This window comes from Azolla caroliniana, unplaced genomic scaffold (genome assembly GCF_043228905.1).
Source record: "Azolla caroliniana isolate FFs.n. ecotype wild unplaced genomic scaffold, voAzoCaro1.0.p SCAF_9, whole genome shotgun sequence".
In the NCBI taxonomy this organism is placed as follows: domain Eukaryota; kingdom Viridiplantae; phylum Streptophyta; class Polypodiopsida; order Salviniales; family Salviniaceae; genus Azolla; species Azolla caroliniana.
Window position 1 is genome coordinate 4,835,351 of NW_028230444.1, and position 27,854 is coordinate 4,863,204.

The 27,854-nt window shown below is 45.4% G+C and overlaps 1 protein-coding gene and 1 non-coding gene across 2 annotated transcripts; both read left to right on the plus strand.

Annotated features, from left to right (window-relative positions):
• Nucleotides 1-20,374: 20,374 nt before the first annotated feature.
• On the plus strand, nucleotides 20,375-26,103 carry LOC147859980 (origin of replication complex subunit 1B-like). Its single transcript, XM_087324963.1, has 16 exons — nucleotides 20,375-20,584; nucleotides 21,018-21,831; nucleotides 22,412-22,550; nucleotides 22,800-23,105; nucleotides 23,355-23,494; nucleotides 23,595-23,697; nucleotides 23,776-23,898; nucleotides 23,975-24,136; nucleotides 24,225-24,282; nucleotides 24,375-24,553; nucleotides 24,662-24,758; nucleotides 24,843-24,931; nucleotides 25,021-25,116; nucleotides 25,220-25,296; nucleotides 25,414-25,497; nucleotides 25,584-26,103. The coding sequence occupies exons 1-16, from the start codon at nucleotides 20,473-20,475 to the stop codon at nucleotides 25,645-25,647; spliced, it is 2,643 nt and encodes an 880-aa protein (XP_087181089.1). The 5' UTR covers nucleotides 20,375-20,472; the 3' UTR covers nucleotides 25,648-26,103.
• LOC147859981 (small nucleolar RNA snoR28) lies at nucleotides 22,863-22,937 on the plus strand. Its single transcript, XR_015530299.1, has one exon. It is a non-coding gene; the product is annotated as a small nucleolar RNA snoR28 (small nucleolar RNA).
• Nucleotides 26,104-27,854: the final 1,751 nt, after the last annotated feature.

The following is a 27,854-nucleotide window of genomic DNA, read 5'->3' on the forward strand; positions in this document are numbered from 1 at the left end:
GTTCGCGAAAGGCTAGAAAGTCGAATCGAGTATCGATTTGTAGCACAAACGGTTAGGCCATGTCAATTTCCCACGGCTTCGAGAGATGCAGACAAAAAACATTGTTTTCGGCTTGCCGAAATTCAATGGCTAAAAGGACCAGGTCTGCGAAGCCTGCTAGTTAGGGAAGCATCACCAACTTCTGTTCTCAAATGAAAGAAATCAAAGCCGAAATAAGCTCAATTTAATCCATTTGGATGTATGGGGACTCGCTGCCCTCCGGTAACGGTACCGCGACTGGCCTTACCTTCCGGTCCACAGTCTTGTACTTGGTGCTTACTCGGGTCGTCCGATCCGACTCGAGCCCCCGACCAAAGTCCGTGATGACTTCGTACATTTCTTCGGAACATACCGGTATCGTCCGGTCTTCGTTAAGGTCTTCTTCGACTACCTTCCCCAGCATTCCCAAGGTGTCGTCGAAGGAGACCGCCTCCACGGCGCCACTGATTTCTTCGTCAGGGCCGAGAACTCCGCACGCTCGAAGTCTCCCCTCCGTCTTTGTTTTCTCTCGGCCGGCGATGCCGACCATCGTACATGCTCCGCTGTCGGAGAAGCAAAATTTCCTACCTATTGTACACGGTTTTATCGTACAGATGTGGGGTTTTCCCGGAGCACCCGGACTGTCGCGGCCCCACGCCTTGGCAGTCCTCTCTAAAAATCCTCTCGGTTTTCGGAACCGAGGGAGTCGCGGTTACGTTCGTGGTTCGGCCGTACCGTCAGAAACTGGACCGAATGGCGCCCGTCTTGGCTTTTGACCCTCGCGTAGGCCGAACCATTGTCCAGCACCTTGGTCTCCATTCGCGCCGCCGTGATGTACGGCTCTCCCAGTATGACCGGATGCGAAGACGTCTCCTGCACGAAGAAGTGCTGGTCAATCTCGACGTCGCCGATCTTGACTCGCACATTCGGACAGGCCCCGTGCAGTTCCTCGGTGGCGCGCGTTGCTGCCCTTATTTTCCACCCGTGCTTGGTGTTGATCGGCCATTTGCCCTTCTTATAGAAGTCCATGGACATCAAATTGATCTCCGATCCGTGGTCCACCAAAGCTATCACCGGTTCCTGGACATCGCCGATCTTCACCGGGGTTTCCGTGGTCGCTCGGGCCCAGTGTGGTCTCGAATAGTGGCTTTCCGCCCACTCGTCTCCCAGCGCCATGTCGTCTAGGTGCGTCGTCCGCACTTCCACCGGTCTTTCCGGTTCTGTCTCCGTTGACAGCCTCTTCCGTTTCACCAAGTCCACGATGGAGTCATGGAACTCCTTCTTGGCGATTCCCAGCACCTCTCGTAACGACAGCTCCACCTTGCTGTCGAGGATCCGTTCCTCCAGGACCTTTCGTAAGTCCGTGGTCCTTTCTATCTCCGTCCCCAGACGGTACCCGCCCTTCTGGGGTTTATCTTGCGTACCGGCCCCGCCGGCTTCGTCCCGTCGTGGCCCGGACCGGGTCTCGTATCGTTGTGAGGGCCCGGTCGTCCCGGGTTTCCCCACCCGCTTCTCTTCTACCAGAGCCTCGTAGTTCTGGCAAGCGGCTTCCACGAAGCCCGTCTTTTCCTCGACCGGGTCGCTCCACCCGGTCATCTCCCGTACCCGTTTCTCCGCACGGTCCGATTCCTCCCTTTTAAGCCTTGCACCGGCAAGGCCTTCCAGCATCGTCGGCCAGAATCCGGCTTTACTTTCCCTTCGGGCCTCGCCGCCCCCGACTCGAATGCCGGCCGACGCCGAGTAGTGGACGGTTTCCGCGTGTCGGCCGCCGCCTCTTCCATCAACCTTTTCATACCACCTCGCCCGTCGTTTCGGCTCAGGGCCCTTCGGGTGTCGCTGGCATGCACCCGTCCTTCCCACAGGTACACCACCCTGTTCCTCAGCGCCTCCGCGAAGTCGCCGCAGTCCTTCCGAATGTGGCCGACTTCATCGCACCACATGCACCTGTTTCCTGCCGCCGGCCGTCGGTCACGAGCCGGTTCGCCACCTTCCCTTCGGGCTTGCGCGATTTGGAGGTCCTTTATCGCCCTCGTCAATTCCTCCAGCCCCGCTCCTCCGGTTGAGCCTCTAACTACGGCGGTCGAAGCCGAACCGGTTTCCAACCATTCTCGGGTCTCTTCCTTTCGCACCTGTGGCGCTGGTTCGAGCTTCCTTGCTGCGACCGAGCCCGACCCGGTTGCCCCGTTATCCGCCCATTCTCGCCGTTTGTCGAAACGGCCACAGACTTTCTTGACAGCCGCCCAGTCGGTAGTGAGCCCGTCTTCGGTTTCCAGCAAGAGGCCCACTTGCTCCCGATCCCGCTCGTCGACCGACTTGACAAACAGCAAGACCCGGCTCGTGTCCAGGATGGTTCGGTCGAGCGCCGAAAGGCGCGCAAAGTTTTCCTCGAACTCCCGGAGGAGTGCTGACGCGTTTCTTCCCTTCCCCGGGGACTCCACCCATTCCATGAACCTTCGCTTCGAAAGCCGGAGCGCGTCGTCCAGCCCGTATTTCTCTAGGAGCCGACCTTCGAACGCCTCCCAGGTACGGCTCTCCGCCCGCACCTCGAGCACCTCCGCATGGATGCTCGGCATCGCCACTCGGGGAAATCCGGCAAGACGCCTTTCTTCCGGAATGTCCCGCATCAGCATCTCTGCACCGTAGGACGCCAAATACTTCGTGGCATCCTTCCCATCGAACCGGCCGATCGTGCCGACGACCGCCTCAATGGCTCTGTCGAGGGCACCGGTGCCCTCGCGCGCGTTTACAATCCGGTCCACGGCCGAAGCCATGGCCTCTGCAAGATCCGACCCCCTCATCTTCTGCTCTTCTGCCGCCTCCTTCACGTCGGGTTCACCAAAGATGTCGAGATATTACGCAAGTGCGTGTGGAAAACGAGGCGGGACCACGGGGGTCTCGAACCAAAGAGCAAGCGAGGGAGGAGAAAGAGAGAGAACCGGCTACGCAAGACCGGGGATACGCAGGGACACGGCCCTTCAGCACGGAGAACGCGAAACCGGCTACGCAGGACCGGGGATACACAGGGACACGGCCCTTCAGCACGGAGAACGCGAACAGACACCGACACAGACAGATGCGAATGACTAAATATGTATATTAACAAAAATGGCTGACACGACTACAACCCTCGATGGGGCACAGGTTGGCTACAACCGAACAGGCCGGCGAACAGATGCCGATGCCTGTTCGCTTCGACGCGCAAAGGGGTAGCAGGTCGGAGGTGCTGCCGGAAGCACTCGGGCGTTCCTCGAAACAGCGCGAGCCTCCTCGGAACCCTGCACAGAAAAACTATCGAGCTCAAGAAGGAAGGAGACAGAGAGCGAAGCGTCCAGAAACGGTCCGACAGCACTTCGTCCTCTCTGCGCGAGATACCTGCAACAGCTCTTTCCTGCTCCTTATATAGGCCGACGAGCAGGCCGTCCTGTCAGCTTTATTCCCTGTCCCTTTCGAACAGGGATCCGCTCCGTTCTTCGCGCATCCGCGTAGTTACGCCGCCGACTCGTACCGTTCCTTAGCTCGCGCGCCCCACCGAAAAGACTGTTCGCGCGGTCTTTGTCTCCACTCGTGTTAGGGCCCGTTCCTGCCGATTATCCTCCTAACTCGCTTCTATGTACAACTTGGAGCGTGCGCGCGCGAAGAACCGGTTCCCACGCCTTGGTGCGCCGATTCCGCCTAGGGACGGTTTTCTTCACGACAACGCACACTGATAGCAAGATGTTGTACACGGAAGCGGATCAACCCCGTGGTCATGGTGGACAAGGAGGGTCAGCGCACAATGGAGGTGGTCAACAGGAGCAAAACACAAGGCATAATCTGAATGTCGACAACACTTCCGGACCCTCCTCGGGTAGGGAGAGTCAAGGCGGCGCCAGAGGATGGCAAGGAAAGACCGCGACGAACTGTTGGTACTGTGGTCAGAAGGGCTACAGAGAGAGCGAGTGCTGGAAAAAGTGAACCAATTCAAACAAGGCTGGATTGAGCCGAGGAGACATGAATAGGCGTTAGAGATCGCACTACGCCGAAGGTTCAGGGCAAGCCAGAATGGGTCCGGCCTTCATGATGAAGCACAAAGCCAACTCAATCGCGGTGAACACATCAAGGTCAAACAAGGTGTGGTATGTGGATTCGGGCACGTCGAACCACATGACGAATCATAAGGAGTGTTTCTCGACTCTAGAAAAGCTTGAGTAGCTAGGGGTCGTTGAAATTGGCGATGACATCCCTCACCTCATTAAACACATAGGAGATGTCCCTCTAAGCCATGTTGGCCAGAAGGGAACCATGAGGAATGTCTTGCATGTGCCCACAATCACCAAGATTTTGGTGTCAGTCGAATAGATTGTCAATCAGGGCACGCAAGTTCGATTTACTTATCTCGAGTGCTTCATCGAAGAAGAAGGCAAAATAATCGCGCAAGGGCAGCGAGAAGGGAGGATGCCCATCCTCGAGACCAATGATGTAGGCACCGCAATGTTCGCGAAAGGCTAGAAAGTCGAATCGAGTATCGATTTGTAGCACAAACGGTTAGGCCACGTCAATTTCCCACGGCTTCGAGAGATGCAGACAAAAAACATTGTTTTCGGCTTACCGAAATTCAATGGCTAAAAGGACCAGGTCTGCGAAGCCTGCTAGTTAGGGAAGCATCACCAACTTCTGTTCTCAAATGAAAGAAATCAAAGCCGAAATAAGCTCAATTTAATCCATTTGGATGTATGGGGACTAGCGCAGAACGTGAATATCAGTGGAAATCGTTACTTTGTAACCTTCATCGACGACTACACTCACCACACTTGGGCATGCTTGATCAAGAAGAAAAGCAAAGTATTCTCCTGCTTCTTGAAGGTGAAAAGCCTTGCCGAAAGGGAGACAGGCCGAAAGATCAAGTGCCTAAGGTCGAATGGCGGGAAAGAGTACTTTTCTGACCAGTTCTATAGCTATCTACAAAAGGAAGGAATTTGACGCGAATTCTCCTATAGATACACGCTACAACAAAACGGCGTAGCCGAAAGGAAGAAGCAGCTAGAGCAATGCTGGAAGAGAAGCATATGTTGAATTTTATTGGGTCGAAGCCGTCAGGACGGTGGTATAACTGCAGAATCAGACTTCTGCAAATGGAGGAGTGTCGCCACACGAGCTGTATTTTAGGAAGAAGCCGAACTTGGCACACTTGAGGGTTTTCGATAGCATGGCATATGTGCATGTGCCGAAGGGAAGCGGAGGAAGCTAGACGTGAAAGTTGAGAAGTGTATTCACATCGGCTACTCGGATGAGCAGAAGGGTTATAAGTGTTATAACCCCCGAACGAAAGAGGTCCGAGTAAGCCGAGATGTCGTTTTCGACGAGTTGGCGTCGTGGTACTTGCCTTCACCTCCAACTCCCATCCACTCCATTCTGAATTCTGAGGATGAGGCTGAGATGCTCCTAGTGGAAAAAGAAGTTGGAACTCAAGAAGAGAGTCTAATCTCATTTCAGCTAAGTGGGCCGAATGAGTGACTCAATCGAACGAACCAATCGGATGAAGCGTCGGCGAGTAGTGGAGACTCGATCGTGCAGTTCCCGCACCAGAAATCGAGGAGACGGTTTACACACAAGGAGAAGGGGAAGATGAAGATGCTGGAATATGGCAGTGAGGCCAACACATCGGATCAAAGCAAATTCGATGTGGCAAGGTGCAAAGAGGGACCTCCGAAGACGAGGTTGAAGTTGGCCGAGAGGGCCACAAAATCGGCGAACTAGAAATTACATCGATCCACCCGCCAAAAGAATCTCATACTTCGATACGGGTATAATGGGTATATGGCGCACCGTTATGCATATATGGCAAAGGTGGCAAATGTGCGTGAGCTGGAGAGCTACACAGAAGCGCGAAGGATGCAAATTGGTGTGCCACGATGGAGGAAGAGATCATGCACTAGCGGAGAACGAGACATGGGACCTGGTTCTGAAGGGAGTGAAGCCGATCGGATGCATGTGGGTGCACAAGGTTAAGTACAATGCCGACAGGTCGATCAACCAATATAAGGCCTGATATGGCATCGACTACGATGAGACCTTCGCACCGGTCGCGATGATGACAACTGTCTGGGTATTGTTGGCGGTAACAGTGGCAAAGGGGTGGCACTTACATCAGATGGATGTAAAGAACGCATTCTTGCAAGGTGATCTTGAGGAACAAGTGTACATGGTACATCCCCCCGGATTTCTATCCGAACAAAACACCTCGACAGTTTATCGATTGAAGAAGTCGTTGCATGGATTCAAGCAAGCCCCGCGTGCCTTGAATGAAAAGATCACGCAAAGGTTGCATAGGATGGGGTTTGCTCCATCGAAATCAGACTCCTCATTGTTCATTCGGCCGAGTGGAACCGGCCCGATTAGCATACTAGTATATGTTGATGATTTAGTCATCGCCGGTGCCGACCTCGGAAATATCGGCTAAGTAAAGTCTCAACTTGCGGCATCATTCAAAATGAAGGATCTGGGGGACCTTCATTACTTCCTCGAGATCGAAGTGATCCGAACCCCCGAAGGCATATTGATCAGCCAACGCCATTATGTGTTTAATATGCTCTTCAAGTTTGGGATGGCCGATTGTAAGTCCATCTCAACCCCTCTGGACAAGAATGTGAGGCTTCGCCGAGATTCAGAAATGACGTGTGATCCGACACGGTTCCGATAGATTGTCAGAAGCCTCATCTATTTGACAATCACTCGGTTGGACCTCAATTACCTGGTCGACCTGATTAGTCAATTCATGTCACATCCAAAGGTCGAACACCTTCCGTGCGTGCAAAGGATATTGAGGTATGTCAATGGCACTAAGGACAGGGTGTCATTGTATCAGGCAGGAGTAACCGATGAGTTAATCAGCTACATGGATGCCGATGCCAATTGGACCGGAAACGTTGGCGATCCCAGGTAAACTTCTGGATTCATGTTTTAACTGGGAAGTGTCGCGATTGCCTGGAGCAGTAAAAAGCAGTTGATAGTGGCATTGTCGAGCACTAAGGCCAAGTATGAAGGGGCAATTGTCCTTACATGCAAAGCCATTTGGCTAAAAAGGTTGTTGAAGGATTTGCATGTAGAGGTGTCCAAGCCGACAATGATATATTGTGACAACCTCAGTAGCATCCAACTCACGAAGAACCCTGTCTTCCACGCTCATACAAAGCACGTCGAGATGCACTATCATTTTGTCTGCGAGCAAGTCCTCTCTAGTGAAGTCGAACTAGTGTATGTTCGGATTGCTCAGTAGACTGCCGATATCTTCACCAAACCTCTTGTCCTAGACAAGTTGTGGGAATTCTCGGGAATGCTTGGCATATAGCACCTCGATATGTCGAACTTGAGGGGGAGGAGTGAAACCGAAAAAGAGAGACACGAAGTCCGAAAAGCCGAATCGGATGGAAATTTCGATTTTGGCATGACTGAAGAAGTCATAACGTGTGAATTGGCTAGAGAAACCAAGGACGTGTAGACAGATGAAGGAAGCGCAGCTCAGCAAAGACTAGCCAGATGTAGCGACTAGAAGAGAGAGTCGAAGTCAGAGCCAACCGACCCAAGGGGAGGAAGAGCCGAGAGGGGCGATAGGGTTGTGAAGGATAGAGCCGACCAAGAGAAGGCGAAGACCAAAACATGGGCCTAGAAGAGGATGAATTGGAAACAACCAATTTGGACAAGAGCTGGAACGAATCGGAACCAACCGATTCGATTGTGGAAGGTGATTCGGACGAGCCGATCCGCACAAAGGTCAGGTAGATGAGAAGGCAGTTGAAGCCGACACCGAGATGGAGGAGCCGACGGGTCGAGGGGTGCCAAATACGTTGTCGCGATGTTTCGCGCTTGCGTATAGAAGGGGGCGAGACCACGGGGGTCTTGGACTAGAGAGTGACGGAGCGTAGGAAGCCGACTTCTCTTCGGTCCCGGCTGCGTTGGTGGTGGCGCGAACCGGAGCAATTCCGGACGCGTACCGGTGGCTACCAAACGCAAGAGAGGAAGAGAGGGTGAGAACAGGCGCGCAACACCGACACAACGCACACCTCTTATGTACAGGAAACACAGGGAAGGGAAAGCACCTGACACCGACAGAGACACAAATATGCACAACCCTGTATATATATATATATATATATGATTACAAGAGTGAGTTACAACTCCTACTCCGACTCGGACTGAGGTAGGCTAGGTCGCAATAGCAGTCTGCCGCCAAGCCGTCGTCGGGGAGCTCTCGGGCTCATCGCGCCGAGCGGGGTCTTACACAGGAGGCCGAGCAGAAGCAACCTACAACAGGGAGAGATACCACCTTGGCCGTGAGCCGGCTACGCACAGAAGAAGAGAAACTAACCTAACAGCTTGTCGTCATAGCTACTGCTCGACTCCTCGAGAAGGAGCAGAAAAGAAACGAAGAAGAGAAAGAATGTAGCTAACCCTAGAAAGAAACACAAAACGGTATACCCTTAAGACTCAAAATGGGCAACCCTTCTACAAGGGACCATCCCTTCCTTTTATAGAACAAGGAGAGGGATGCGTTACAATGTGGGATAAATCCCAATTTACATGGGATTCTTCGTCCCGACTTAACTCCTATTATTCACACAATTATACAAGGGTGAGTGCACATGGTGCACCCCGCCGATGTAGCCAATATTTCCCGGTTTCCGCCTCTGGCCGAAACTCTTCAAGACATCGCGACAACGAGGGAGTTGACAAGGGCCTTGGAAGCAGACAAGCCAACCGTAATGGTTGAGGTGCACGGAACCAGTTGAGTCAAGAAGTGTCGGACCAAAATGGTCGTGGGAAGCAGGACCAGACTGGACGAGGAGAGCAAGTGAGGCGTCGAGACGTCAGGAGAAGAGGCGGGAGTTACAAACCAGCTGGAACTAACACAGAGGGACCTCAAGTTGAGCTTGAGGGGGAGTGTTGAGAGATAAGCTCAACATGGGCCAAATCAGCTAAAGAAGCCGAGATCTGAGTGTCGAGAGCCGAGTCGAAGGGATTCCGGTAGGCCGTTGGAGGCCTATATTCCTATTATAGTAAATAGGAATAGTGTTAGGCTCATTTATGAGCATTAAAGTAATGATGGTACTTGTGTCAGCCCATTCATGAGGGGCTTGTATAAAAGTGCTCACTAAGCATAATGTATGTACACAGATAGTCTATAGAGTGTTCATTATTTTGTACTAGAAGTTGTTGTCTGCTCTCTCTCTCTCACCACTCTCTGTGTTTGCCTAACTGTCGAATTTTTGAAACCGACTATGTACTTTGTGTCTATCGCACACACTTCCGCACATGTATTCTTTTACAGGTGTCCCTCTTTGCTTCGTCGAAGCTTTCCGACTCCCCCTCGTCGGTTAGCAGTACATACATACTCTTTATCCAAAAATCTTCAAGGGGCACGTCTTTCTCTCAAAGGGTATCATCTTCCTTTGTTTTCCTCAACCGGTTTGCTAGGATCTTCCTCTTCTCCTTCAGTTGGTTCTTTGTCTGGGTTGGAGTCGACTACTTCTCGTTCCTCGTTGGATCCAACTCCGCGTCTGACAAGCCTCCGATCGACCCGACTTGTTCAAATTCGATCAGCTCTCCATGTTATTTACTCCAACTTTCGACTGTTCAAGAGGATGTATCTGACTTCTCCTTCTCCCAATCAACAATAGTCTTATCCTCAATGAAAGATTATGTCTCTGCTCCAAATGACCTTCTTGTCAGCTAAGTTCCATAGTCGGTAACCAAATTCGTCATCGCCATATCCCAGAAATATGCATGGCCAAGATTTCGGATCTAGTTTTCCCCTTTGATCCTTAGCCACATGCACGTAGGCAAGACAATCGAACACCTTTAGGTGTTAGTACAATACGTCTTTGTTGGTCCACAGCCTTTCTAGAATATCTTCATCCAAGGATGTTGAGGGTGATATGTTTATCACATACGTTGTTGTCATCAACGCCTCAGCCCAGAATGTCTTGGACAACTTGGCATGTGCTAACATACTTCGGACCCTCTCCATGATGGTCTGGTTCATCCTCTCGGCCAATTCGTTGAGTTCTAGCATTTTCGGCACGGTATACTTGAGTCGGATTCCCTTCGACCGATAGTACTCTTCGAACTATCCTCGGTACTCTCCTCTGTTATCCACTCGAACCGCTTTTAGTTGTTCGTTGGTCTCTCTTTCGACTCTCGCTTGGAACTCCTTGAAGACCGAGAGCACATGGTCCTTGGTCTTCAATACAAAAACCCACAACTTTCGACTATGGTCATCAATGAAAGTCACAAAATATTGTGAACATGCATGTGACTTAGTGTCTATGTAGCATATGTCAATATGCATGAGTTCCGGCGGTATTCTCTTCCTTGTCAAGGACGTAGTTCGGAAAGCGGTTCTGTTCTGCTTGCTAGCCAAGCAATCGGTGCACTTCTCAAGTTGCACGTTCTTCACCTCCGGAATGAGGTTGTCGTTAGCAAGTCTTCGCATCCCCTTCTTGCTCATGTGACACAACCTCTTGTGCCACAACTCACCAACTATGTCGGCTGCCACATTCACTTCCTCTCAACATATTCAGGCATGCATTAGATACAGTGTTTTAGTTTTCCAAGCTCGGGCCACAATCAGGATCCCTTTGCATAACTTCATGATGTCGTTCCGGATGTTATCTATGTAGCCTTCGTCATCTAGTTGACCAACTTATATCATATTCAATTGAACTTCTGAAACGTGTCGGACATCCTTTAGCACTAGTCGGCACCTGGTCGACATCATCAAACACACATCTCCTATGCCGACAATTTGGCATCCTCCTTCATTTCCCATCTTTACAAGATTGTGGTCTCCGGCCTTGTACGATGAGAAGCACTTTTGGTCAGGGATTAGGTGAAACGACGCACCCAAATCGACCACCCATGACGATTCATCATCGACATGATTTAGTTCGTTCTGCTCAATGATCAGCAATAGTTCCTCCCCACTTGTCGCGATAGCCGAGGTGTTCTTGCTGTCTAAAATCTTCTTCGAGCCTACACCATCAGCCTCCCCTTTCTCTTTCCAAAAGTTCCAATAATTCTTTTGGAAGTGCCCTAGATTCCCGTAATAGAAGCAGGTGGGCCTCCCCCTTGACTTCGACCTCGTCCCCAACTTCTCCCGATTCCTGGGACTTCTATTTCGGCCCCTTCCTCGGTTCATGTCACCTTCTATGACTAAGGCCTTGGGGTCGGTAATGGACTCTCTGTCGTTTTGATGAGCTTCATCATTTAGTAAGCTCGACTTCACCATCTCTAGGGATAAATGCTTCCCTCCTGGTTCGGCATTACCCAATGCGACAATGAGCTTTTCCCAACTGTCTAGAAGGGATCCCAGCAATAATAATGCTAATACCTCTTCAACAATAGGTACTTCTAGAGAGGTGGTCTAATTGATAAGTCCCTGGAAGGCATTCAAATGCTCCGCCATGCTGAAGCCATCCTGATACCGGAGTCTCACGATCTTTTTGAAGACTGAGACTCTATTCACAACGTTCTTGTTCTTGAACATTACGCCAATCTTCTTCCAGAGGTCGACACTCGTCTCTTCATCAAAGTTGTTGTATAGATTCATGTCTATAAAACACCTTATGTATGTAGCCGCCTTCAGATGCATAACTTCGCAAGTCGATGCATTGATCTTGTCTTACTTGGTCTTAACGTATTGCACCGACAACAAGTCTTTGCACACAAGCATATCGTGCATCTTCGACTTCCACATTGAGTAGTTGGACCCGATTAACTTGAACATTCCGCCAAAATGTTCGTCCATCGCTCTGATACAAGATTATTGAGAATTGACCAACCACAACCGGTTGTTACGTATACGTATGCAGGTGCAAAGATCGAGAACGACAATATGCAGACAAACAGAAAAGCAGAAAGTACAAAGACACAGGTACTTGACGTGGAAAACCCAAAATGGGAAAAACCATGGGAGCCCACAGACTCCGAACTATCGCACTATTAGTAAGAGGAATACAATAAGAAGCTTCACGGCACCAACCTTGAGTTCTTCTTCGTCTAAGCATATGGCTATGGAGAAGTTACTCACTCTCACTCTCTTACCCTCACTTAGTTACAAAGGCAACTACCAACTATAACTTTTCAACTATACAACAATGATGATGATGATATCAAATAATGATTGCCCTAGATGTATTTATACTAATACAATATTCATGGCTATTTACAAATATAGCCCACAAGGGCACATTAACTCTATTTACAGATATAGCCCTGAGTCGGCTTCAAATGATTCGGCTATTAGTCGAATCGATTTGGATTCAATTTTTGGTCACGACCAAATAGAACAATCGGTTTGATTTTTTGGCCTCGGCTGAGTTGCTGTCAACCGATTCGGTTCTCCTTTTTCTTCAATTCGTGCTCCTCTTCGCATCCGAAGGGACCTGTTACCTAACAGGTAATAGTGCATGCTCTTCTTATGAACCACGTCGTAGTGGTTCATGAGGTTGTGTACCAAGTTGTTGATAAAATGGCTCCCCTGGTCACTTATCAATTCAATCAGACATCCATACATGCACCAAATGTTTTCGTAGATGAATTTGGCCGTAGATGTGGTCGTGTTATCCCTCAGTGCTTTGGCTTCGACCCACTTGGTGCAGCAATCAATCGCAACAATAATGTAACGATTTCCCATTCGTGTCGGGGTTGGTTGGAATGGGCCCACAAAATCGAGACCCACAAAATGGAGTGGTCGAAGCGCGCGTCGCCAGATGATATCTGCACTCTTATGGTATAGTGTGTCGTGGAGTAAGTAGAATTGCCGACTTCGGACGGCCAATCGCTTCTTTTCATCCAGTGGTATGTTGATAGGTGGCAGGACAAAGGTGAGAAAATATGTCATGTCCTCAATCCACTTGTCCTCGGGGTCCTAATTGGGATTGGCTGAGTCGATTTGAAAAATTTCCCCATTCGAGAAGTCACCTTGTACGCCATCAACTCTTTTCCCGGACTCGAGTTGACTCAAATAGTCGGTAACGGCGTGTTGGACCCTTGACTTGTGATGAATGTCAAAATCGAATTCTTTTAATAAGAGCATCCATCTAACCCATCTGCCCATAAGTGATTGTTTCGTGACCAGGTACAGGAGCATTGAGGGATCAACATGAAAAGTTAATTTACTACCGAGTAAGTAATGCAGAAACTTGGTTACACTATAGATCATCCCGAGGGCCTCTCTCTCGGTGTAGTTGAATAATTCTTTTCTGCTATTGAGAGACGTCAACTAGTGTAATAGACCGGTCAATACGAGTTGAGTGTTGTTAACTACATCGAAGCACTTCCAATTGCCATATCAGAGGTGTTGACAAAAACGTGCAAGAGTTGCGTCCAATTCGGTGGTTGGACGACGAGTGCTTGGGACAACATTATTTTCAAGGCCTTGTGTGCTTCGTCCTCGATAGAGGTCCACTGAAACGGTATGCGGTGAATAGTCGCATGTAAGGGTGTCGCAAAGTCCGCCAGGTAGCGGCCATTCGGCTATGCCACCAAATCTTTCCAAGAAATTGGCTTAAGGCTTTCACATTTTTCGGTGCGGGTGTGTCGAGGATAGCTTTGACTTTATCAAGATCGACCTTGATTCCCTCACGGCTAACAATATGCCCTAGTAGTGCTCCGCTGGTGACGCCGAATGCACATTTTGTCAGATTCAAGTTGATATGTGTTGCTTGACATTGAGCTAAAGGCGAAGGTGTTCTAGATGTTCGAGTCATCGTCCGTAGACAGAAAAATCATCTAGAAATACATGTATGAATGTTGGGATGTAATCATCAAATATCTCCATAATGATCTGATGGAATGTTGTCAGCGTTGTTTTCAAGCCGAACATCATTGTGATAGCCACGAAAACGCCCCATTCTGTGACGAAGGTTGTCTTTTCCTAGTTGTCCGGGTGCATTCGAATTTGTTTGTATCCATTGAACCCATTCAGGAAGGTATAGATTTCGTGGCCTGCTACTGTGTCCAATATGCCATCAATGAAAGGTAGGGGAAAATCATTGATGATGGTGGCAGCATTGAGTTTCTAGTAGTCGATGCAAACCCGAATTTCTCTATTCTTCTTTGACACGATGACAATTGACCCGCAGAATCTTGTCAATTTCCTCCTTCACCCTCGCCGCGTAGTTGGGGTTCATGTGGTCTTGCCTCGACTGAACCGGTTTGGCATCTTTATTCAGATGAATTTGATGTTGGTAATACCGAGGATCTAGGCCTTGCATCTCACTGTATGACCAGGCGAACACATCTTTATACTCTCTTAATAGATCCACCATCGCCGATTTCTCGGTCGGCGCAAGCTCCTTAGTGATTTTAATCGTCCAAGGATCCTCAATTGTCCCCAAATCGATTTCTTCCAAGGTTGAGGCTTGCACACACTAGGAGATCACCATTTCCCGCTCGAGGGCTTATTGGGCATGTCATAATTCGTCCACGGATTCTGGGTCTGATTCCCGTAAGGTGTTCTCTGCCTCGGTGTCCCTCTCGGACACATACGGGCTCACTGCTTCAACAACATCGATTTCGTACTGCGGTATGATCTTCGGGTTGTCGTCTAGGTATCGTTCGACTTCGTCATCTGTCAACCTATTCAGCATATGTACCCCCTTGGCGTACAGTGCGGTGGTTTCCTTGGTGGTTGTTGTTCGCTCTTAGGTGGGGACGCGAATCTTGGTCTTTCCTTGGTGGAATGTTATGATATTGCGTTGTCAATTCGGCTTAATGTTGGTTGTTCTTAGCCGCAGTCGTTCGGGCATAATCGAGTAAGTGCATGGGGCTTCTAGTTGCAACATGACCACCGACTACAAATTCTAGGCGTTGAATTAGACAAAGGGGTCTCACGGAGCAAGTGTCTGCCATCCTTAGCCAAAATGGGCAGGCTTCCCATTGAGTAATCCCAAGTCGAACGCATGTAAGAACATTGATTACGTTCACTCCGGAGCCACCATCGATTATATAGTCGCATACTTCCTGTCCTTTGACAAGAAGCTTTACGGTCAAGCTTTGTGCATCCATCATTGCTGGTCCTCCCTTGATTTGGCATGGTGAAGAGGCACTCTCTGTCGTTCCTTGTCTCTTGTCATGGTCGCCACAAGTCTCTTTGAATTGAGAAAGGAGATGTAGTAGCTTACTTAGTGGCATCGATATTTGGTAGCTAGTTAAAGCCTGCCAAATCGGGTCTTCCCCAAGTGGTTCCCAAAGGGGGAGGCCTGGGGGTTGATGATTGTGATATCGCGCATTTTTGTTTGCATTCATTCAACATTTGCGTTGTTGGGCTTTAGCAATCCAAACTTTAGCTGCTTGGTGGATCTTGTCTTGAATGTCCCATTTCGATTGTTGAGCCTTGATGTGAGTAGTGACCTGTTGAACCTTTGTTGTGATTTTGTTGACCGTCAGTGCCTTCCCTCAATCATTGTCCGGGCATGGAGTGGTGTAGTGCCCCGGTTTGTGGCAATGGAAACATATGACAAGGGCCACTTGGTTAGACTCTCCCATGATCTGCTTGGGGTGGTGGTGGTTGCAAGGCAGGTTCATTTCGTGGTCGAGGATCGTAAGGTGGTGTCTACCTGGAGTGTCGATCGTCCCTTTGATCCTCGTTAGGCTGACATCAACGAGTGCCAGTCGAGTGTCCTCTCTACGTCGTTGGTCTTGTTTGCGTCGGTATTGCTGTAATGCCTATTATTCACAAAACGATTGTTGTTGGTTGGCCTCCTCTCGGCTCATGGCTCGCATGGGTACCGAGGCGCATACTCCTCCTCGTATTGGTCTTGGTCATAGTCGTAGTTGGCATCACCGTATCTATCCTCTGTTGGCCAGAAGTTGTCCTTGTAACGGGGTCGTTTGGAATCTCGAAAGCAACCGGTTGGCGGAATCGATCCTCATTCTGCATTCAATCATTGGGTGGCTCGATTTGGCGCATTGGAGCCATTGCTCTGTTCAGTAGGTTGTATTCGCATTGATCAAGGGTATGCGCAGGGGAGTGATAGATTGGACAGTGCGACCTCATCGTGCACGCAACCGTCGAATGACCCGTATTCAAACATGTTGTGCATTGCACGGCCTACTGAAAACGGAGCTCTTCTGCTTTCAGCAAGGCGCGTTGTAGTGAGGCCATCAAGAGAGTATTGTTTGTTTGGACATTGTCCATGGTTAAGATGCGATCGATGACATGCTTGATCGAGTTTTGAGAAAAGTCTAGCAACACCAAGGTCGTCTAAAGTGGCTCCTGGAGCGCTATGAGGAATGTATACATGAGTTCTTCTGTTGGGATTTGTCGGGCCAACTACCATCGTAGGTTCTAAAACCTAATGATAAACTATAGAACCGATTCTTGGGGTTCTTGGGAGATGGCGTAGAACTGGCTGATGAGTTCCCATTTGGGGATTTGCTTATGGAAGAGTCAGATAAATCTGTCCTGAAGCTCTTGAAATGATGGAAACTCTCCCAACTCATGTTGGGAGTGCCAGTTTGTTGCTTGTCCATCGAGTGACAAGCCGAACTCCACGATTTTTTATGCATCCACATCAACCGCGGCTAAGCGTTGGGAAACGTGGTTAGCTTGCCACGTTGTGAGGAACATGTGGACATGCGCATCTGCGTCTGCGTCATCATTGTTCTTGGGTATGGATACAACATTATGTCGATTTCCAAGTCCTCCAAGACTCCCCAAAGTGGGCATATGAAGGACGAACATAAGAGAACTTAAGTTCTTTCACGTTGAACTTGACACGAAGATCAAGTGTCATTGAACAAGGGCACTTCATCCATGGGATTTAGATATGCTCTCTTGTAAGATAAAACTGGTATCCTTTGTTTTCAACATGCACCGCTTCATTTTCTTTAAGCATGAACTAGTTACTATAAAATAAAGTAGATTGTTGGAGGAGAGTGATTATAGATCCCATATATTTGGTATGACAAGTCTACAATCGACGATGGCATGGCTTTGGTTGTAGCAGGCCTCCCAAGTGCCATCCTATTCCCTAATCCATGATGGTGTTCTATTTGTCATTATAGATTGGGAGTTTGAATCCTAAAATAAGCAAACCCTACAATGATGGTCAGGAACTCTATTGTTGGATAAAGAATATTATTCTATCTTTTTAACATGTGTCATATCATTTTCTTTTGAGCATGCACTTGTCCTTATCAAAGGAATTAAAGTAGATTGTGAGGAGAAAAAATGATGATTCATTAATCAATTTGTCATTGTAATTGTGAGTTCAAATCCCAAAATGAGCAAACACAACAATGAGATCTCTTGCTCATTATATAGCTTTTAGGGATATTTTTCTTTTAAGTTGGATGTAATGAATACCTTAGAACCAACATAATTTATGTGGCCCTACCTAACCAACTAGATAAACTATTAATTCTAGAGAATGATGCAATTGTAAAGAGTAAAAATATTGCTTAACATTAGCTTAATTGGTAGAGCACAATATATAATTGCCTCATTATAGTAGTTAAGTAACTCATTCAAATCTAGTATTTAGCTATAATAAATATCTTAGAACAACATATTAAGGCTTATCAGATATGGCACGCTTGGTTCAAGCTATGAGTACACAACGAACACGCAAAGGAGGAAGACCTCGTCACCATAACGGCGTGCCATGGGGCCCACCCACTCGAACAGAGTCCTGACATGCCGAACAAGAAGAAAATGTGCAACAATCCGCACTCAACAAGCCCTCTCTTCAAGAATCGAAAGCCTAGACAACAACGCTTCCCGATTCGGGTTCGACCAACGGTAGTAGTTCCGAGGTCGAGCATTCCTGGGGGACAATGAGAGTTATTATGTGAACCAACCCACTAGGAGGAACACACATTGTTCCTTAGAGAAGAGGCGATAACATGGTCTACCATTGACCATCATGCAAAGCTGCACCGCAAACATGTTGGGTAGCTATATGACAAGAGGAGTTGTTGCACGATACACGGCACCCTTTTTCCATGCACTATCATGTACATTAGGGTGAGGAGGTTGATGTTATACCTCGTCACTTATCTACCCAAACCTAGGCTCAATGTTGAGCCTAAGGTTCATGCTATTCCACTCCTCCCCTTTGCGTTTATCTATACACAAACGTACCCATACACACGCAAACATAGAGGAGAACATTATGTGCCCAAAATATCCTCATATGTTTAAAATAAAAACATGAACACCTTGTCTACCTGCCACTAAATTTGTACTCCTAATCCACCTTTCCCCCATACTTTAAAACCCTCATATATCCTAAAATTCCTTTTCCCAAATAGCCAAAATATAACACACATGCACAAAAGACACACACACGCACACTCACTCATGAAACCAAACATACAAGTGTGCATTAATATGAAAACACAATTTGTAGCAAAGTCAATTCTACATCCATACACGTTCACACAAACACACGCGCGCGCGCGCGCACGTGGACAACGCAACACACACAACCCCCCTCATTAGTATATGTATCATACATATGATCATTAACAATTGTAGATCAATGCAAGTTATTCCATGTGCATGTTTGTGCATAAGACGCATGCACACGTACTTAAATAAAATAACACACATACAAATTCAAGAATAATTGCACACACAAACACACAACACAACTATAATTCGGAACACGCCACCTTGTTGGGCATGGGAACACACATTAAAGAAGGTAAAATCATTCTTGTACGTGGTCTAATAGGCACAAATTTGAGTGCTCCCACAACTACCAAAAGTAAAACAACCGAGTGTGGTCTTTCAAACCTCTCTACTTGGTTCAAAACCTTACTAGTCCCACAAGCACAAATTTCTGCGACATCGTGGTTTGTTGTCCCACTTGACGATCTCGTTACAACCCACCCTAATCTCTATCATAGCCCTTTGTTCTCGTAGCACCATCTCGAACATCGGGATTATGGTAGACACATCTCCTTGATTCTCCATATCCTTGCCACATGTTCATGACTCGTTCATTGAATGCCCTATCGTGGTGTAGCTAAATTGTGTGTGGCTAGGTGTATTGTTGGGGACCGGGGTTGTAACTTGTAACCTAAGAGATGAGAAAGAAAAAGGTAGAAAATTTATACCTATAGGCTATAGGTTTAAAGCATAAAGAAAATGATTTTATCCCTTCGCACATATTGATGAGGCATTGCATGTTGGTGCGTGTGTGAGGATGTACGTTGAGATGCTACCGCTTGGTGCTTATGCTTTAATATAAATGATATATATGCATATGTTTTCGGACATTTTATTTGGATGCGTGGGAGTGGGCTTAAAGCATATGACATACATGTTTTGTAGCTCTTTGCATCGACAAGCAATTGAGTTTCAACTAATGCAACAGATTCATGGACACAAACTCAAGAAGCACAAAGCATGGATGCAAAACCTTGAGAAGGAGAAGCATAATGCCTTGTTAATTCCCTCGTTACTAATGTATGTATTATATCTCGATGCTCACAAACTAGGGTTTCTCAATTCACGTAAACCAGGCACATCTTACGAGCCGCGGTTTCCGTCCGGGCAATACGGTTTCTAGTCGGCCTTCACGTTCGATGTCGTGTCCCATTATTCAATGGGGGGGGGGGGGGGGGTAAAAAAAAGACGAATGGTTCGAGAACACGACGGGCGAAGAGAAGGCGAAGAAGGTAAGGAAGAATGGTTCGAGAGGGCTCTTCTACAGATTGGGGGGGGGGGGGGATGGGTGTCCAAAAGAGATGGGCGGGCGCCCAAAAGCAGTAGGTCCCCCTCCTTGGCACCAGTGTGAAACCGGACATTTGTCATTACTATGGACATAACCCAACATAACATAACATACATCCATTTTATGTACATACATGATATGTATGTATGTATGTATGTATGTATGTATGTATCTGATTCTGGTTTTCTGTCGTCTCTTTCTTTCTTTCCCGCCATTCAACCACATTTTCCCGCCATTAAAACCTAACAAATCTCTCTCTCTCTCTCTACTCTCTCTCTACTCTCTCTCTCTAGCAGAGTCTCTCACTCAGAGAGTGCCGTTACCCCTCCACTAACCCTAAATAAGCCTAGGAAACCCTAAGCACAGACTCAGATTCACACTCTCACATACATACTCAGCTCACTCTTTCTCTCTCTACCCACTCAGACACAGAGGAAGAGAGGAGGAGGAGAAGGAGGAAGAAGAAGAGTGTATATGTTGTTGGGTATATATCTTATTAAGGCTATGGTGAATTGATGATCCTTCTTCTTCTTCTTCTTCTTCTTCTTCTTCTTCTTCTTCTGTTTGTCTAAGCTCCCATCGCCCTTATCTGATCTCTCTCTCTCTCTCTCTCTCTCTCTCTCTCTCTCTCTCTCTGTGTCTCTCCCTCCAGCTCTCTCCAGAACACTCTAAATCTTTATCCTCTCAGGGGTTTTATTATTCCCTCCATTCTCCTCTGCTTTTGACAGCGATGGAGATCTCGTGCAGGAAACCCCCACTGAGCAACACTCCTTGCAGAGAAGCTCTTCCGTGTCCTCAGAGCTCTGCCAAGAAACGCCAAAGAGGACCTGATTCTTCTGCAGGTAACTTCTGTTTCTCCTCGAAACATTGGCGTAGTCAATGTGAGAAAGAAAGAAAGATCTAATTTTTTTACTTTTCTTTGGTGCTGTCTGCAATTCTATCTGTATGGAACAGATATAGAGATGTAACTGCTTGTGGGTTCTTCTGAAATGATCGAATTGTTGCTTTACTCATTATGGAATATGAAATCGCATCTGGAATTGCGTTAAATTAGTTCATTTTGCTTCTGAATTGTTTTGAATAGAGAGATTTGCATCTTGATTGATTGTACAAAAACAAAACATTTCTCTCTTTTGAGCTGGTAAGAAATGAGCTAATGGAGTTTTGTCTCCCTCAGAATGAACAAATTTGCGTTTTGTTTTAATCTGATCCCCTCGGATTGTCTTAATTTGCGCCAATTTCGTGTTTGATTGACTTTGTTTAAAAAATTTCCAGATGATTGTACACCATCGCCCAACAAATCATCTAGAAAGTCCACGCCACAGACACCCGAGATTGGTGATCAATCCACTCGTTTTCGACCCAGGAAATTAGGGTTTGATGCAGGGCCGCTTTCTTCTTCTTCATCATCATCAGAGAAAGAAATCTCAAAGGAAAATCTTGAACCTGATGCGACTCAAAAAACCAGAGGAACTCATTCTGATGAAGGAGAAGTAGCCTCATCACAAACACCGATTCGTCAGCCTTCGTTGATCAGGAGAGCTTCACCAAGGTTAGCAGAGAAGACTCCAGCTGTGGTTCCAACACAGGATTCAGTGAAGAAACAACAGAATGTGGTGAAAGCTCTACAATTTGCTCCGTCTACTCCAAAGAGGAAGAGTTCGGAGAAGAAATTGAACCCTAGCTCGCCCAATGCTACCATTTTGACGCCCTCAAAAAGGCTGAAGAGGAAGTGGCTTGATCATGTGGTTATAGACAGGGTGAAGTTCAGTGTCGGGGACGATGTATATGTGAGGAGGACCGATGAGGAAATTGATGAAGAGGTCGAGGGCTGCCTTATTTGTGGAAAAGCAGGGAAGCTCGTGGAGTGCGATAATTGTTCTCGAGGTATTCATTTGAAATGTAACAATCCTCCGCTGAAGAAGGTTCCGGAAGGCGATTGGTTGTGTCCGAAATGTGCGGCCGCATTGAACCCTTCTGCAGAAGCCGATTTACCGCAAACAAGTGGGATTCATAAAGATATGGAGGCACCCAAGACAGCCCGTGAGTTGCTATTGGCAAGCAAGCTTTGGGCAGCTCGAATTGAACGGTATTTCTCGTGCTGTAATTCCATTGGAAGAATTAGGCGTTTGATATTTCATACTCTTTATCGTCTTATTGCAAACTACTGATTGACACATATATAATGCAATCATTGGATCAATGATCTTATAAGATCAACAGCACATAATACAGAGACCCATTTAAACGAATGCTATTGGATGCAAGTTGCAACAATATATTATATCTAAGCTATACGCTTCCTACTGGTTGAATTCAAAAGTAAATGAAAGAATTATGCCATCTGACACATATTCTGTTTAAAGGTGAATTGTATATATACACTAAGGTTTCTGTTAACGATGCATCAGACAGCTACAATACTGTATATTATGAAGAACTATGACATTAGATTCATGAAAAGACTGTATATTTCTTTCCTATGATGTAATGAGCATACTCATATCCACATTGCATACCATGGAAGAATGATGCTGTGTTGGAATGATGCCATTTGGTGCAAATCTGTAATGGATACCTTCCCTTGCTCTCCTATTAATTAAACACCCTTCCAACTCGCATTTTGGTTATCATTCCCACCAATCTAAACCTAAAACTTAATTTTGCAGACTATGGAAGAATGATGTAGATGGGTCTTTGTGGTTTCGAGGGCGCTGGTATGTTATCCCTGAAGAGACATCTATCGGGCGCCAGCCTCACAATCTTAGGAGAGAATTGTTCCTCGGAAATCAAGTAGATGAGAACGAGGTTTGTGAGACATACTATATCCTTGTTATGCCGGTCTTTATGGGTTGAAAGTGGTTATACATACCTAGGAATTCTCTGTAATAAATCTGATGAGCATGACTTTCTGTAACATGCTTGATCTTTTTGTGATAGCTTAAGACACTCTAAAGTGGATTGATTGAGTTGTCTCCATCTTTAGATAACCGGTTCTGCAATATGTATGGAATAACTATGGCCAACTGACTTCTGACTCTTTATGGCTTCAAACAGGTTGAATCTATATTAAGAAAATGCTTTGTGATGAGCCCCAATGAGTTTCGGAATGCAGGCAGAGACGGAGATGATGTTTTCCTATGTGAATATGAGTATGACAACCAATTTGAGACTTTCAGGCGCATATCAGACATGGAGATGGATGGTCACACATCATCTGATGATCTTGAAGATGAAGTGTATGAAGCCAAGGAAGATGCAGATGATAGTGAAGATGATGCATTAGTTCAAGGCAGAAAGAAACTGTACTCCCGAATACAGGGAGACTCTCTACTGAAGCCATGCACACCATCAAAGGCAGCGGTTGGTTATCTGTTCATGTTGCATTTTTGGGGTTTAAGATTTATGTTTTTGGCTTTAGGATACAGACACATGTATCTATATGCATATGTGTGTGTATATATGTACACTTTCAAAACCTGAGATTGGACTTTTTTTTTTGCTTTTGTATAGGTTTTTATGTATTAGATTTTAGGGTGTAGGGAATATGGTCAGCGTTTTAGGGTGTGCTGCATTGTAGCACTAATTTGTTTTGCTTCTATTTTGTAACAGAATTCTCGAGGTGGAAACCTGAAGATAGGTGCAAAGTCAATCCCTCAGAATGCAAGGATAAAACCTATGACAACCTTTGAAAGAGCAAGAGCTGCTTTGCGGTTAACTGCTACTCCCGAAGCATTGCCATGTAGAGAGAGGTGCCAATTTCAGCCGTGGTTTTTAATGCGAGTTATTTTTTGATGTAGTTAGATCTACAAAAAAATAGTTGAATAATTAACTTATGGTAATTTTTTGTAGGGAGATGAAGGAGATATCTTCATTCGTAACTGATGCAGTATTAGCCGGTGATAAAAGCCTTGGTCATTGTTTATATATAAGTGGAGTTCCAGGCACTGGCAAGGTTAGCTAGATCATTTGACTTTTTGTATTACTGTCTCTAAAAAAAGATGTTCACACTGAAAATTTCTTCTCTTTCTAGACTGCTACTGTGATGGAGGTAATGCAAAAGCTGAAAAGAAAACATGAGGAGCAAAGTATGAATCCATATAGGTTTGTTGAGATCAATGGATTAAGGCTGACCTCGCCAGAACATCTTTACACGGTGTGTACTCTACAAATGGATAAATAAGATGGACTACAGAACCATTCTATATACCTTTCTCTTTATGTCTTTGCAGGTTCTATATGAAGCTCTTACCGGCCATCATGTTGGATGGAAGAAGGCTTTGCAGTTGCTTGATGAGCGGTTCTGTAATCCAAAGCCTTCAAGGAGGGCTGATACAAGACCTTGCATTCTTTTTATAGATGAGTTGGATCTCTTGGTCACTCGCAATCAATCGGTAAGTAACATTTTATTCCAAATTATTTCATTTAATATCACACTTTGGCAAAATATCTATAGCTAAAGCTTTCAAAATTTTGATTCAGGTCCTGTATAATATCTTTGATTGGCCAACTCGTCCTCACTCCCGGCTCTTTGTCATTGGTGAGTGTTAGAAGCAAATTATGCAGGGTTTTTTTTCGATGAAAGTTTTCTTTAATGTTTATTGAGACTTTTATTGCTTTCTGGATTTGTAGGTATTGCAAACACAATAGATCTACCAGAAAGGTTGCTTCCTCGAATTGCTAGCAGGATGGGTCTACAACGGGTCTCCTTCAGCCCATACTCCCATGAACAACTGCAAACTGTCATTTCATCTCGTCTCAAGGCAATAAATGCTTTTGAAAAGCAAGCTATTGAATTTGCATCACGCAAGGTGAAAAAACCATATGCATATCCAATGTAGCTAACTTATTATTCTGTAATTATGCCTATACAATACTCAGTTTATTGTTCCATTATATATGTTTTTTATGTTTTTCAGGTTGCAGCCATCTCTGGCGATGCGCGTCGTGCATTAGAGCTTTGTCGGCGAGCAGTTGAGGTTGCAGAGTTAAGATGCTCAAATAACCCAAATAAAGGTGGGTATATGTGTGCTTTTATTTGATGCCACTTGTTTAGGCGTTACGTGGTGGCTAATTGAACTCTTCGAGTGTGTACTGCAGTCAGGGGTGTTGCTGTTATGGACAATCTAGTTGGAATGAAAGATGTGGAAGAAGCAATAAAAGAAATGTTCCAAGCTCCACACATTAAGGTACTTCAATGATGCTGTGTTTCTATTGATGGAAAACAAAGGTCCATTTCATGTAACAAAGCTTCATAAGGTGCTTAATTTGGATGCAGATGATGGGACGATGCTCTAAACAAGCGAAAATATTCCTAGTCTCTATGGTGTATGAACAACACAAAACTGGAATGGTGGAGACTACATTTGAGAAGGTAAAAGATAACACTAAAATATCTGACTATCCTTGTATCTATATGCATAGATAGTTTATATATATTGATGGTTTTGTTTGCATCTCCCATACATATTTTGCAGGTGGCATCGACTTTCTCCTTTCTTTGTAGAAATAATAGCGAAAACCCTACTGACTGGGATACTTTGCTTTCTGTGGGGTAAGTAATGCATATAAATGATACACATAGTGATTACTAGCAAAAGAAGAATGAACCACAGTGATATATAAATGGCTACTTCTGATTGAGAGATGTCAATCTGGCATTATTAAACAGGTGTGTATTAGGTGCTTGTCGACTAATTTTATGTGAACCAGGTTCTCATCATCGCATTCAAAAGATGCAGTTAAATTTCCCAACGTAAGATTGTTTTATTCCTTTACACTAGTTTGTTTTTTCCAACCATTGTTGTGCTCATATCTGGTATTTTCCTTGAATTTTTGCAGTGATGATGTCTCTTTTGCTTTGAAAGAAGACCAAGAAGTTCCATGGCTTACCAAGTATTTGTAAGATGCATGAACAGTTAACTGTAGCACGTGATGCAACCTTGGTTTACAAAGAATGACTTAGTTAACAGCAATGAAGAGAGCATATTCTGTCCAAGTAAGAGAATAATGCACTCAGAGAGCACATGCAAATACATCAAAGATGTATCTAAAACCCTAATCTCCTTGAATCAATTTTTTTTGAGCCAAAAAAGGCACATTCAATGAATTCTTTCTGATCTAAGCTAACATATGAAATTGTTTCTTAAACAAAGCCCATTCAATGTGAAGAGTGGATGAATTGTTTTGATCCCCACTCACACTCACACATGTAAAGTACAGACCATGTACTAACGAACCCATTTTGTAAGAGTGATTGCTAAAATGATGCATTGTAATGTAATGTAACAACAATATAGAGAGAGCAAGGCCTCTTGCTCCTGTTTCTTCATCCCTTAACTAGTTTTGTTTGTTTCCCTTTTCTACTTTTCTCTCAATCTTATTGGACTAACTACCAATCACATTGTCGAGTTTGATACACCAAGCTAATGTACAATGCCTTTTAATTACATATCATTAAGATCTCCAGTATCATGTAATATGGCAAAGAGATCATGCCCATGTCCACATTCCCCCATCTATTGGGATACGTTTTCACGAAACTCTCCTTTAGGATTTAGGGTTTTTAGCCAAAGCAAATCCTGCCCGAGGAATATGGGGTGTTGCCCATCATCATGTGTCCACAAAACATAATCTAGCTTCAAATGTGAATCATAAAGGGTTTGGCGAGGACAACGTGCACCAAAATGATGGGAAATATGTAAAGCCACACTCTCAAATTCCGAAGTGACATCTATGTATGTGTAACCAAATGATTCTTCTGTAGAGTCCATGTAACGAATTGATTCATGTGGTCCCCTAAACCTTAAGCCCTAAATTGACTCTTTTGATTCATGTGGATTCCTAAACCTTAAGCCCTAAATAGATTCTTTTGGATAAGTTGTGTGAGAGGCAACCAGATCTTCGAATAGTTCTTGATGAACAAATTTTGAATGCACATTGATTCTTTTGCGTAAGTTTTTGAGGTTGTCAACATGATCTTCCAATAAAAATTCAGGGACTAGACAACATTTTATTCCCTTTGTTTTCACATTCTTTTGGGTTTCATTCATTTGAATACTGAAGCACATATTGAAATCACATCATCCTACAATTTGGTAAGAGTAATACCTCGTGATAAAGGATTATATCCTTTGGTAGGTACATTGGGAGTAGCTAGAGTAATAAGTATAACTTCATTTAAGGTAGTATATTATGTGTATGCGATATGTACTTCATTTTTAGAGTCTCCTTAGTTTCAAGTCTTTTGTTGAGGAATGAGGTTTTATTGTTACATGTTTTTGTGAGGCTATATCATGTTACATTGCAGGTGACCATTCTTGGTTTCCTTTCTAGAGGAATATTTCGTCATGAAGTAGAAACACTAATGGAACGAAATGTAGAACTTGAGGCAAGGGATGCCTTTTGAATTTTTATAGGTGAACTAGAGGAGAACTTTGAACCTCCTTTGGCAACTTCATCAATTGGAAGCTACGAGGGCTTACTTTAGTGGGCGTTGAACACGACAGCAACATGCGTTGAACATTTTTGCCATACCTACAATGGATATGTTTATGTGAGTGACAATGTGCTATTATATACACATGTAGGGCTCGAATATATTTAGTCTATGTGTTCATAACTTTTAAAACAAACAAAGCTCAACGATCAATGTTGCTCATTAATTGAATGTCACAACATGTTAGTAGGGATATGAAGCACCAATGGACCATTATTGGAATACTCTGAAGTGCATGCCAAATGATACATTAACAAATTGCTTGTCACTCTTTATTTCAATTTGGCTTGTGCCTCTCCTTAGTGTGAATGTTTGGGTGAAATGGTTCGTTTCTATTGGAAAAAGTGATGGAAACTCAAACATACATCAAGAACTCACAATGAGGTTAGTGTTCATGTGGTATTGGATTATGCAATCGTCCCATAAAGATAGAACATTAATCTCACATGACTCCCTAGTTAATGCAATTTATCATCCTTATATGAATACCTTCACAAGGATGAAGGAGAAATTACAAGATAACACATGATTCAAACATACGAATTGCCTTAGGATTTATCCTACAAAGACCGATTATTAGAGAAAAGTAAAGTAAAGAGAAACCCATGAAAAAT